Source organism: Gadus chalcogrammus, chromosome 12 (assembly GCF_026213295.1).
Source record: "Gadus chalcogrammus isolate NIFS_2021 chromosome 12, NIFS_Gcha_1.0, whole genome shotgun sequence".
NCBI classification, from domain to species: Eukaryota; Metazoa; Chordata; class Actinopteri; order Gadiformes; family Gadidae; genus Gadus; species Gadus chalcogrammus.
Window position 1 is genome coordinate 27,015,469 of NC_079423.1, and position 14,208 is coordinate 27,029,676.

Consider the following 14,208-nt stretch of genomic DNA (forward strand, 5'->3'; position numbering starts at 1 on the left):
CTATCAGGTGACAGGTCACATGGAATGGCTCCTGCTCCAAACCCCGCACTCTCGACACTTGTGTCCCTCAAGGCGCTGTGGGGTCTAATGGGGCCCCTTCTGTCCTCCCTATACACTATTGGGCTCTGTAATCACATCACACAATTTTTCCTGTCACTGCTACGCTACACTGATGACATAATACGCTTCCCACTATATTTTTGTGTTCGTTTAGGTCAGGGAAGTAGGCGTGTGGTCTACTTGGCAGCTGCTAAGCTTTGCCTTCATGTTTAACCTGTTGGGTTAGCTGCTGTCCCGAGACCCGGTTGCATAGGGGTGTTGGGCTTGTTTTCCTTTTTTTGTTCACAAATGCCCCAGTAAGCCTCTGATTACCCTAATCTTTTGTTTCCAGTCCTTTCTCATTGACCAACACTTTGCTAATCTATCATCCATAACCCGGTCAGTTTACATCCGTTACCTCCCCCAGTACCCCTAGACAGTGGGGTTGTAACAATGTCTTTATTGTGTTGTTCATTTGGAATTTGTCTGCATTTAGAACATTATTTGGATTGATGGAGAGTTTCACTCTATAAATAAATAAATATGTATTGGCTATATTGTGAGCAGAATTATTTACCTTGATTAGCTTTTTAGGTATCCATGAAGATTGCAGATTACATTTTAAGGGTGACCCTGTTCCTTTTAAAGTTCCTAATTTGCCACAGAGGACAGTGGCATGTCACAATTGATTCTCCATCATACCAGACAATCTTTGGAAACAAGGTGTGGCAACGCCACAGATGGGTGAAACAGTACAAAGGTGGAAACAAAAACCAGGTGTTTCATTTCATTACAAATGCCATCAAATACGATCATCTTGTTGATCGTCTCGTTGGGTTGATAACTAGCGGCTGTCATAAAGGCTATTTTTTTACATTTTACTGCTCATTTACATTTTACTGCTTAAGGTAAGGCAGAATCTTTTTTATTTTTGGGGGTTTTATTGTGTTCCGTTAAGTACTTTGTAACCTGCTTTGGGAAGGGGACATACAAATAAAGTGATAGGCTATAATTAGGGCTATACTACTGCTTCTGTTCTTTTTTAAACATGAGTCTTACAGTTTTTTCCTATCGTTTTAGGCAATTTACCTAAACCATGTTCACATTCCCTAAACACTTAACACAGTGAGCATACCAGTAGACCATGTGAACCAAACTGTGGTTACTTGCCCCTATGCTAAGATACAAATGCTGGCAATGACGCCTTCTTCCAATTTTCATGGATACCTGCCCCAGTCAATGTTCACTACCGGCAAAACGCTGTGGAACTACAGCATATTTTACCAATGTTTAGATACTCTGTTCAAAACAGTGAACTTTCTGTTCAAAACCTAACAGTAATTTAGATCACTGTAGATGGAAAGATGCTGCATTTGGACAGACAAATGAAGTTACATGTTTGAATAAGAAAAAATATTTAGTTTATAGTTTATTTATTTTATTTTACAGTAATTTAGATTTTTTTCCCCCTGTGCACCATAGTTCTTGGTGAATTGGCATGGAATTACTTTTTTTACGTAAAAGTAACACTACATACAATGATCTGTACAAAACACAGAGGATAAGTTTTGCAATGCAAAACACCTGGTGGTCATTTCAGCTAAATCTCCAAAAAGTAAAGCACAGTGAAAAAAACTGTTGTGTTTGTGATTTGTTTCTGGATCATATATTACGTACTTACTGTATGTAATTTGCATTACAAAAACTGAAAATTGTTATTCTCAGTTTCTCATAAAACACTTACAGTATTTACTGTATTTACAATTACAGTACATTTACCACACTCAATTGTGACATCTTTTGTGGGAGGTAAACCAACATATGAACACTGTCAGCAGATACTTGGCTTGGATTGTCATACTGTAATATTACAAACTTTATTACTGTAGTCCAAAGAAGTGTTTGTCTGTGTTTTTTCTCTTTTTTTCAATGCAACACTACAGGAAATCTATGCCAAACTGGAGGACACAGCAACATTTTATATATGCAATTGGCAATGCTTCAAGATGTTAGTGTTTTTTAGGTCATAGTGTTCTGAGAGGAAACATGTGTTAAGTTATGGCAGCATTGTTTGTGGTGTGGTTGTTGTAGTGCATTTTGCACCAAAGGTTAACAGATATGCAGAGGTGTGTGTCTCTAAAGCCCACTGTGTTAAGTGATAGGGAAAAGTGACCATAGTATGGGTACATGACCGAAAACGATAGGAAAAAACTGTAATCCGTGGCTAATATTACTATTTTCCTTTACGGATGCCTGAGATATACAACTGTTTAAATCATCATGATGCCAGTCCAGGTTTCTTTTGTTTCAGGTTTTCCTTTCTTGATGGGTACCCTCCACGGGTTCGTTGGCCTTTTTTTTGGCCTTCAGATCGTCACACTTGCAATGGGCTTTAGTAGTGGGGGATTTGTTCAGTCTTGCACTTCCCTGTTGCCTGACCATTCATTCAATGGTGTAGATTTTCCCCCACAGAACAGCGATATACCTTTTGAGGTCAATGCCATCGCCGGTGAGGGGGAGTCAATTATCGGTAGGCCTATATGAATACTGTTCATTTTTTTTTAATAGGGAATATGTAGCCTACATATCATTTTTTCTCAACGTATCTGATCTCTTCAATCTGTATTTGTTTAGTGAGTCTCGGAATCAGGGTGTCTCCTGGACCAATTCCACCATTTACAGGGTTCATGGTGGATGTCCGGAAGTCAGAAATAGATCCAGCCAAAGGAAGTTTCGTTGAGTTGGGTCCTAGAAGTACTGGCTTGACGTGCAATGGCATTCAGGTAAGCTGCTACTACCAACTAACTATTAAATCATCTTTACTGAAAATAAAATAATGTCTACATGTATAGGTCATATAATTACTGCAGTGACTTTATATAGACCTGGTTTGAACTTTTGTTTGACATAGTTTATCTTTGTTTAGGATTCTGCTGTTACTCAAAACTCAAACATTCCAAAGACTTTTGTTCAAGTTAAATGGCAAGCACAGGAAAATGGATCCTCTTCATTCTTTGTGCGGTAAATGTCCATTCTGTTATTTCATACACCTTAATTAATTAAGACTACCCCAATAATGTATGAATGTTTAAGCTTCATTCAATCAGTTTTTTACCTCAGGCCTACCCATAGGAAAAATTTAGAAAAAGTACATCAGGAACATGCAATAAAACAATCCATAATTTCCCCTTACAATTTTCCAATTAGTGAAATGGTTATATTCTTGGTTATTATATGGCCTACATTAACTATGCATGTATTTATTGGTTTATCTGTGTGTGTGTGTGTGTGTGTGTGTGTGTGTGTGTGTGTGTGTGTGTGTGTGTGTGTGTGTGTGTGTGTGTGTGTGTGTGTGTGTGGTGTGTGTGTGTGTGTGTGTGTGTGTGTGTGTGTGTGTGTGTGTGGGGGGGGTGTTTTTCAGAGCCACATTTGTTCAAGATTTCACCACATTTTGGAGTCCAGTGAATGTCACTATACAGACACCAGCTTCAACAACACAGCCACCAACTACAACACTAACTTCCAAGCCCAGTACAGAACAACCAAGTACAGACCAACCAAATACAGAACAACCAACTACACAACAAACAATAACAGAACAACCAACTACAGAACAAACAAGTACAGAACAACCAAGTACAGAACAACCAAGTACCGAACAACCAAGTACCAACCAACAAAGTACAGAACAACCAAGTACAGAACAAACAATAACAGAACAACCAACTACAGAACAAACAAGTACAGAACAACCAAGTACAGAACAACCAAGTACCGAACAACCAAGTACCAACCAACAAAGTACAGAACAACCAACTACAGAACAAACAATAACAGAACAACCAACTACAGAACAAACAAGTACAGAACAACCAAGTACAGAACAACCAAGTACCGAACAACCAAGTACTAACCAACAAAGTACAGAACAACCAACTACAGAACAAACAATAACAGAACAACCAAGTACAGAACAACCAAGTACCGAACAACCAAGTACAGAGTTACCAAGTACCAACCAACCAAGTACAGAACAAACAAGTACTACAAATCCAAGTACTAGTGCTATACAACAAATTACTACAGATACTACACAACCAAGTTATACACAAAAATCGTGTATTGTCAAAATACAAAATATATTTTATATATTTTATGTATCATCAGGTGGAACAACCTTAAGCACGCTATGTAGGCCTATCTATTATGTGAGCTTGATTATTTGTTCATGGAGTATACTTGATGGCTTTTTTGTCATCAAATAGCGCCAATGTCACAGGGGACGTGTTTTTATTTCATAAGGTTTTCGCATTTTTGCTCTTAGTAAAACCATTGTGAAATGCCTATTGTTTTTTCAACCATCTACTACTTTCTTATCCAAACTGTGAGAAGGTGAAATCCTCCCCCTTCTCACTGTCCCGCATTAGAGAAATTATTATTATTATTATTATATTGTGTGTGTATATATTATATTGGGCTGGTGTAAAATTGGTCTTCCGTCCAGGTAGGGGGCAGTATGCTAAGGGAGCTTAGGATCAGAGTATCAGGGAATAGCCCAGGGGGGTGTTGATAAAAACAGCTGTTTTATATCTTTAGGTTGTGCACAGGGTGTGGGTATATATGTATTTGGTGATTGTTTATTTAGTATCATGTTTATTTAGTATTCACACAATGTACTTTCTGTTCAGTTATGTTGGATTGTTAGCTTTAGGTCAATAATGTTCCCCCAACTAATGGTCTGGCCCATACGGCCGTGATTGGTCCAATTGCGATTTCCCTATTTAAGGGCTTTCTCATTTGGTGTTTGGGGCTGAAGGTGGTGCTGGCTTGACGTGAGGCCAGTATGAGAGACGTTAGGTTACACAGCAAATTCGCCGGTGTTAAAATTCCAGTGTAACATGAAATTAACACAAATCAGAGTTATTTTAACACTTACCAAATAATAACTAACACTTGCAGAGTCAGTGTTGGTGTAGATTTTGGGAGTTACAGTTTCACACTCAGAGCGCTAGCCTTTGACCACGCCCCCATTGACGGTTAAGAAATGCAGCTCTGGATTTTTGCAGTCACCATTTTTCCCTCATTGAGTAAGTAAGTAAGACTTTATTTATATAGCACATTTCGTACAAGATTTGCAATTCAAAGTGCTTTACATAAAATCAATAAAAGCAAGCAGCAGGAGCAATACATGGAGCAAAAGACAAATACAAAATGACCAACATCGTATCAGAACCTGGTGTTCTGATAGGCTTACTAAAATCATGATAAAAGAAATATAAAACCCTTAAAACAGGTTAAAAGAGAAATAGTAAAAATAGTGCAAGTTACAGAGAAATAAATAGTGCCAGATAAAATTAATAAAATGCTTTGGTAAAAAGAAAGGTTTTAAGCTGCTTTTTAAAGGTGTCTAGCGTATTTGCTTCCCTAATATTAATGGGTAATGTGTTCCACAATTTTGGGGCGTAGTTGACAAAGGCTGCGTCACCAATCTTCTTATGACTGCTTCTGGTGACCTGTAACAGACCTGTATCTGATGATCGCAGTGTTCTAGCTGGTGTGTAGTTGGTAAGAGAGGTAGCAATGTAGCTAGGGCCTTGTCCATTTAGAGCTTTGTATGTGAGGAGGAGGACCTTGAAGTCAATTCTAAAGGTAACAGGAAGCCAGTGTAAAGTGGCTAGGACAGGACTAATGTGTTCTCTCCTTTTAGTTTTGGTTAATAGTCTAGCTGCAGAGTTTTGAATGAGCTGGAGTCTTTCAGTTGTTTTCTTGGGAAGACCAGCGAAAAGTGAATTACAGTAATCTAGCCGGCTCGATATGAAAGCATGTATAAGCTTCTCTGCATCGTTTTGGTTTATGAATGGTCGTACCTTTGCTATGTTCCTGAGGTGAAAGAAAGCTGTTTTGGTCACTTTGTTAATGTGGGAGTTGAAATTCAAATCCGAGTCCAGGATGACACCGAGACTTATCACCTCGGGTTTAATCCACCGGGTTAAACCTCCTAGATTCTTGATTAGCATCTCTCTTTTTAATTTGGGGCCGATAAGTAGGACTTCAGTTTTGTCCTCATTTAGTTTTAGAAAGTTATTGTTCATCCATTTGTTTATTGCCAATAAACAGTTGGTAATGGAGTTTATGGCCTTCGCATCATTAGGTTCAGCGGAAATATACAGTTGGGTGTCATCTGCGTAGCTATGAAAATCTATACTGTATTCTCTGATGATGTCACTGAGTGGTAACATATAAAGAGAAAATAGTAATGGACCTAAACAGCTCCCTTGTGCAACCCCGTAGCAGCTTTCATGTTTCTCTGACATATGGTCTCCTAGACTAACGCAAAACTTCCTACCTCTAATATATGTTGTGATCCAGTTCAATACACAGTCAGAGAACCCAATAAGATTTTCAAGTCTATTGATTAGGATGTCGTGATCAATGGTATCAAATGCTGCAGTAAGATCTAATAGGATAAGGATAGAAACTTTATTTGCATCAGAGTTTTGTCTGAGGTCGCTAATTATTTTGGTGAGAGCGGTTTCAGTACTGTGATATTTTCTGAAACCTGACTGAAGGACTTCCAATATGTTATTTTGTTCCAGAAAGGAATTTATTTGGACTAATACTATCTTTTCAAGGACTTTACTAATAAAGGGAAGATTTGATATCGGCCTATAGTTTGCTAGTGTACTGGTATCCAATTTGGGTTTCTTTAATAGGGGCTTTACAACAGCTGTTTTGAAGGCATCTGGGAAAACGCCAGTTCTCAGGGATGTGTTTATGATGTCAAGGACCGGACCTGAGACACTATCAAACACTCGCTTAAAGAATGCAGTGGGAATAGGATCAATATCTGAGGTTGTAGATTTACATTCAATGATGATTTTGGGGAGTTCACTTAGTGTGATACATGTAAAACTGCTCATGGTTAAGTTGCAAGATCGGATGTCAATTTCACCTCCAGTAGTAGTGATACTAGATCTGATCGATGTTATTTTGTTCTTGAAGAACTGAGCAAACTCTTCACATTTCGCTGCTGAGGATAGTGGGGGGGCAGGGACAGTGTTTAGCAGCCGGTTAATGGTGGAGAACAGAACTCTGGAATTTCCGGCATTTTCTGTAATAATGTGGGAAAAAATAACCTTTCCTTGCTAGACGGATGGTTTTGTTATAGGTAGTTAGTGCATCTTTGTAGATACCGTGGTGGATAGTGGTCTTTGTTTTTCTCCATTTTCTCTCTGCTACGCGACATTTTCTTTTTATTTCACTAACATTTTTATTTCTTAGCCATGGGGAGGTCCTACTTTTAAACTTCTTTTAGTTTTAAGTGGGGCTACAGCGTCTAACACAGATGATAATGCTTCATTTAGGTTCTCTACCATTTCATTTAGAGAGCAGTCATGATTAGTTGGCTCATATAGAGCAATCTGCTCAGAAAATCTCTCCGTAGCTTCATCGTCTAGATGTCTTTTATGGACTAAGAATTCTTTTGTGGTTTTAGGTAAGATGATTTCCACATCAAAAGTATACAATGATGGTCGGAGAGCGGTAGATCATTTATTGAAATATTATTGATGTTTAATCCAGTTGTTATTACTAGATCTAGTGTGTTTCCGTGCTGGTGTGTTGGATCCGTTATGTGCTGAGTTAGATCGAAACTGGTGAGGAGATTTAGAAGTTCAATAGTTCTTTGGTCTGCTTTTTTATTAACGTGGATATTAAGGTCTCCATTCAGGACTATTTTGTCATATCTTGTGACACATAGTGATAATAGTTCAGAGAATTCTTGTATGAATATTGGTGAGTGCTTGGGTGGCCGATATATAATAACAAACAATACTGATTCAGTTTTGAGCTCTATAGCAAGATATTCAATTGACGTAAATTCACCTAGCTCAGTGATTTTGAACAACAGTTTAGATGAGAAAATAGCTGCAACTCCTCCACCTCTTTTTGATTTCCTAGAAACTTGGTGGAAGCTGTAATCAGGCGGACATGCTTCTATCAAAGTTGCTGTTGCCGTGTCATCGTTTAGCCAAGTTTCTGTTAGACAGATACAATCTAAGTTGTTTTCTTTAATCAGCTCGTTGACCAGAAAGGTTTTGTTATTTAGTGATCTGACATTTAGAAGGGCCAGTTTCATCTGTGGGGTTTTAACAGGTAAAACTGGGGGAGATATATTTGTAGGAAGAACGTGGATAGTTTTCAACCTTCTAGGACGAGTTTCGGGTTTATAGCCATGCATTTTACCATGCCATTTGGTGTTTATGATGACCGGTATGTTTGATGCAATAGCATGGTGGCTGTCCCATTGTATAAGGAGGCTTTCCGGTGCGAGTGTCAGCGACAGATGTGACTGGCGGGGGGAACTGACGGGGGTAACAGTGATCTGAGTGGGCGGATGTTTCGGGGAGAAGGGGATAAACAGTCATGCATGTGAGGTTGATTGAACAGTGTGCTGTAGGTTAGCCGTTAGCATTTTGTTACCCCACCAGTTAGGGTGAATACCGTCTGGCCTGAATAAATGTGAACGGTCCCAAAACAGATCGAAATTATTAATAAAACCAAATTTTAGAGCTGTGCAGGTGGACTGGAGCCAGGTGTGGAGGCTGAGAAGTCTGCTAAAACGACCCACTCCACGGCCCAGAGAGGGGATGGGACCAGAAAAGTAGACACTCTTGTCACATGAACTTAAAAAATGAAAGAGGTTGTAAAAATCTTTTTGATGAGCTCAGACTGCTCACGAGCAGTGTCGTATGTTCCGACATGGACAATCACACGTCTAATTGAGGACGGAAGCGAGCGCAGAAGCCCCGGAAGTTTGCTGATGATGACAGGGACCGTGGCTCCGGGGAACGAGTGAGTTGCAGCGTTGAAAAAGCGTGTGTTCCTTATAATGGAGTCTCCGACTATTAATGTGGTCGGAAGGAAAAGGGGCCGAGGGGCTGACAGCCGTGGAACCTCGGAGCCAGAGAGTGGAATCGCGGTGTCCACGCAACAGGGCCTAACAGGAGAGAGAGGACGCGGAGCAGCGATGTCAGCACGGGGAGCGGGACTCACCGGCTGAGGGCGAGGAAGAACTCCGGAGCGTCTCAACACGGCCTCCCTGAGGATCCTGTGGCGGGATCCTGCGGCATTGTTAGCCACCAGTGGCTGTAGAGTAGCAGGCGTTGAATTTTGGGAACGGTCCGCTTTGGAGCGAGCTGGAACGGCAGGAGCATCAGCTGATGGAGCAGGACTGTCACCAGACAGCGCTGCATACCGGTTGGATAGGCCCAGGGGAGGAGTTGGGGCCCCGTCCGGGCCACTCTTGCACCCTCGGATTACCACTTCGGTCCAGGAGGACTGACGGTTGGGGGGGGAGCAGGAGGAAGGCCGATGACAGGTGGAGGTGAGGGGGTCCCAGACAACAGTGTCCTGGAAAGCTGCGCTTAGCGATGCAATCTGCTTGCTCTGGTCTGCAGCTAAATCCATAACGCTGGCCAACAGGGACTCTTTGTTGCGCAGCTCGTCCGAGAGCTGTCTGATGTCCTTCTTGAGGTTAGCAATTTTATTATTTGCTATTGTAAGCCGCGGATCATCCTCAATTGGCATGGTGTGGAAAGTTACCAGGAGCTGGCTAATGCTAAAGCTAAAAACAATAGCTTTAGCTAATGCTATTAGCTAAGGTAAAAAGCTTAAAATGTACTTAAAATGTGCCTGTGATACTCCATGCAGAAGACCAATAAAGCACTTTAAAAATGTCTACAAATGTACATTAATTGATTAAGATGCATCAGCAAAAAAATAAAAAATAAATCATACATTTAGCATAACAAATGTGGTTGGTGCAGTGGTGTGTCAATCAGCGACTGTGGGTCATGTATCGCACTGCTTTGTATTGAGGTAAGTTAAACTCTCTCAAATTCCATGTTTTAGCTCAATATTATAAAATTTATTTAGAACAATGTAAGATAAAGTTTATTTACCGGACTACGAATATTCTTAAAGTGTTTTATCAAATTTTTTTTTTTTTTTTTGCGGTTAGCTTAGCTTAGCCGAGCAATTGGGCGCGAACTCCGCTACCGCGTAGCAGAACACTTGGCGCGAGGCGGCTCCGATGGCTGCGCGAGCTCCGCTAACCGGAGGCAGCGCCGCGGGCGGCGCGAGCTCTGGTACCGCGAGGCTAAACAATTAGCGCGAGGGAGCTCCGCGGGCGGCGCGAGCTCTGCCACTGCGAGGCTAACCGGTTAGCGCGAGGTAGCTCCGCCGGTTTCGCGCCCAAGGGCCCCGGTAGAGCCGCCTCGGGCCTCGCGGTTACAGAGCTCGTGCCGCCCGCGGAGCCCCCTCGCGCTAACCGGTTAGCCTCGTGGTAGCGAGCCCAAGGGCTCCATCGGAACTTGGGCCACCGGGCTAAATGCCCTGCAACGTCAAGGGTTCGTCTTTCAGGCAATAAAAAGAGAACATTAATAATCAAAACAACATTGCAAGGATGTGTTAACTAATTTCATGTCTCCCTTTTCAGCTGCTGTCTGTTACAGATGGAAACATTCTCCTTAAAGTGCAGTATGAAAACCGCAGGAAATGCATTGAGTTGGAGTTCTACAAATGGAGGCTACATTTGTAGAACATTGTCATGCTTTTCGTGTTGATAAAGTGCATAATGTTAATTGTTAGACCTCAGGAGCTACGATACTTTAAGCCCTTTGATGTCCAAATGTCTTATGGTACAGACAAATTTTTCTATGTTGTACCAGATGGCTGCATTGTCTAAGGTAAGCAGCAGAGCTGCCTCATGTCTTAAATATATTTTTGTACAAGGTCACTGCTGTCTTTTTGTGCCTTGTTTTTTCTGAAAGCATGGGCAAAATAAAATCTTTTCATGACAGTAACTGTATTTTGAGTGTTTACTGTAAATGCATGGTGGGAGGGCTAGACCTTTATCGTACAATCCAAGTATAATTGTGTAAATTCGTGTAGTATATTTTATTTATAGTGTGTATGTGTATGTAACTATGTAACACTGTTAAGTGTTATAAGCTATTAAATAAAACTAAACAGTGTTAATGTACACTACAGTAGTTATTAAACAACACTAGCCAGTGTTATTGTCATCTATTACAATGTTAATAATTTACACCATAAGAGTTAGTTTATTAACAGTGGTGCAGAGTAAATAATTTACACTATGATAGTCATTAAATAACACTGACATGTGTTAATATTGTTCATTATAGTGTTGATAAATAACACTAAGAGATTTTTAAGTAACACTAACATTGTTTATAATTTTAGTAATTAACACTAAGCGTTTTTAAAGTAACACTATCAAAGTGTTTATAATCTTGGTAATTAACACTAAGAGTTTTTAAAATAACACTATCATAGTGTTTATAATTTCAACTCTTTCAAAAGTGTTAATTTAACACTTACAGTGGTTCCCATATAAACCCTGGGTCAGTGTTAATTTTAACTCTGAAAGTGTTAAATTTGCGATTTCAAATTTGCTGTGTAGGTTAGGTTAGGCTATGTTACCTGAGTTTATGTTTGCTGACAGATGGAGTCATTTCCTTTTCATTTGAAACGTTGCTCTATTTTTTGTGAATGTTTTGGAGACATTAAAACTTCACTTTTTCTTAGTCCTCAGTCCATTGCCCTCATTTTTGCCCACACTCGAAATTCCCAGTTGGCCAGATACGTGGGGCGACCACGCCGGTCCCTCACATTCTTATATTTGTTTTACAAACTTTTAAGCTCTCATTGTTCTCTATTCCCGCCGGTACATGACATATGGGTTGCCTCGTACCTGGTGCTCCCTCCCTGCTCATTTATCCGCCACTGGAGAGTGTTGGGTACACGCCCCTGTGGGGGAGCTTTGATTAGGCCTACGCACTGTTTGCATTCCAAAATTTGATTGACATGTCAGATGGATACTCTGAACCAATGAGGGAAGAGAGGCCCTGTAAGGTCAGAAATGAGAAGGGAGAGGTCAACATCAAGTGTGTCTCATGTTAAGAAATGTAAAGAGACATATGTAGTCAACCAGAACTCATATTCTCACAGAGCATTATAATAACTGATGGATCACTGATGTATTTCTAAAAGTGACACTCAAAATATATACCTAGCTCTTAAATCTACAAAATAACAAACTATTAACTATCTACTAACTATTTAAACTGAATAAAATCATTAATTTCACGTCAATCATTGCATTTTAACGCCATGTATCAAAGGTTGTTGCAGGGCAACAGCAGTATCCCTCAAGTGACGAAGCACACTCTTTAAAAAAAAAAAAAAACTCAACCAGCATTAGATCGGTACATATTTTTCAAAGAATCAACAAAAGATGTACTATATCGCGATACAGATCGTTGTCGATTTCTGAAGTTACCAAAATCGGAATAGAATATTTTATCCTTATACCATGGTCTGGGGAATACTTGATTCTGATTTGCTGCAGTGTGTGCATTAACCCCTGATATACGGACACCTGCTAAGTATTTCCAGTCAAATTGTCTGTTCAGCCTTCAAAACGAGAGCTGGTAAAATGTGAAAAATTTATTTAACTCTAATCAGACAACGCGGTTATATGCTATAGACTCTATAGAGTCTATAGCATATTACGTAGACGAATACATAGACAAATTTCGTATTATAAATATGTACAATGCATAATGTTAGCTCTCTGGCTCATAGCTGAGCGGACTAGAATACCTCCTGTTGCCAAATCGTAGCTAAGGTCCGTCCTATTTACTGGAGGAGTGAACAACATGTCCGTTGCATAAGAACCTTACGGGAGGGTAATGATTGTTCCAGGTATAAGTCAAACCCTCAGGCATTACCATGGAGACAAAGTTATGGCTTGTGAAAAACTATATTTGGATTGTAAAACGCATGAAAATATAAATGAATGGTCTTGGACTTTGCGGGGGCTACCGTCCTTCGCTGTGCGTCAGACGGTTCTAAGGCCTCCGCATCGTCCATTAATTCCTGATAATGGACTCTTCGTTGGGCATTATCCCTTACATATCGCACAGGCCGACCAGAACTCGAGGCACACTCAATAAACTCGTTTGTGTGTTGACATACAATATTTTGAAAGCTGCAAACTGGTATATCCTACATTATTGACCTACATTGAAATCACTGGACTGCAAGAGTGATAATCTTCGACACAACACCTTGTTGTGTCTTTGAATCTTTTCAGATCCTCAGAAGTTGATCTTTGCCCTGTCCATTTCTTCTCTGGCTCCAACCAGTTTGAATAATTTGACGATACAGACGGCTATTGAAAAGGTATAAAAACGTGTGTGTGTGTGTGCGTGTGTGTGCTTCAAATACAATATTTTGTGATACCTACATTGAAAATTTGTATGTATTTGCTGAAATTTAAATTTAGTTTATCTTAATGCGCAACCCAAGTGAGATGACTAATCTAACCACATCTCTCACAGCAAGGCTTATCTGCACACAGAACAATTTTCCTTGGCCTCACAGTTTCTTCAGTGTTTTCAGAATATCAGAATATATCATTGGTTTGTTCAAGCAGGAACATTTAGTAATTTCACTGTACATGACAGCAAATTCAATGATACCAAATTTTCCTAACACTATCTAAAAATGGATATATTTTGTGTTAATGTGTTGTAAATTTGTCTCTTTCCTGTCTAATTACATTTTCTCTATGTTCATTTGTTGCAGGCTATAAGGGCACTTATTAATGAGACCATGGGTAGTGACCTTTCCTACAAGGTCCTAACGTTTAAAATCAAATAAGAACCAAAAATTGAAGACTTCTAAGTATTACTAATGGATGGTTTGAGGTTATTACACAACTGGACCTTTCATATATTTAATAATAAATGATTAATTAGAATTTGCCACCAGTAATAACAGATGATTAAAATTATTGGAACATATATGCTTTCTTTATACAGAGACTGCTGTCATTGTGAAAATTATAGGTATCATGTTGAAAGGAAATATAGCTGTAGTGGGCTCTGCTCTATTAAATGTTGATGATTGTGTTGTCAGTGTTGAACAAATCTCTACACTTGTACCTTCAATAATATCTGTTTTTCCGGCAATAAAAATAATAATTAATATGACGACATACAGGGAATACTCAAAAACGGCTAGTCTGAACCTTGTTTTTTCCAAGGTGGAGCAGAATACCTAGTGCTAGTTTTACAA

General features: G+C 39.7%; 1 protein-coding gene across 3 annotated transcripts; it reads left to right on the top strand.

The window, feature by feature from the left end:
- The first annotated feature begins 62 nt into the window (after window positions 1–62).
- Window positions 63–14,208, top strand: LOC130393392 (salivary glue protein Sgs-3-like). Of its 3 annotated transcripts, XM_056604073.1 has the most exons (6): window positions 954–2,569; window positions 2,674–2,822; window positions 2,966–3,060; window positions 3,461–4,095; window positions 13,223–13,311; window positions 13,717–14,208. In XM_056604073.1, exons 1-6 carry the CDS (start codon window positions 2,320–2,322, stop codon window positions 13,789–13,791), a joined length of 1,293 nt encoding a protein of 430 aa, XP_056460048.1. In that variant the 5' UTR covers window positions 954–2,319; the 3' UTR covers window positions 13,792–14,208. The 3 variants fall into 3 exon arrangements, with proteins under 3 accessions (XP_056460047.1, XP_056460048.1, XP_056460046.1); XM_056604072.1 differs by lacking the exons at window positions 13,223–13,311; window positions 13,717–14,208 and adding an exon at window positions 63–947 and having other exon boundaries at window positions 2,351–2,569; window positions 3,461–7,074; XM_056604071.1 differs by lacking the exons at window positions 13,223–13,311; window positions 13,717–14,208 and having other exon boundaries at window positions 3,461–7,074.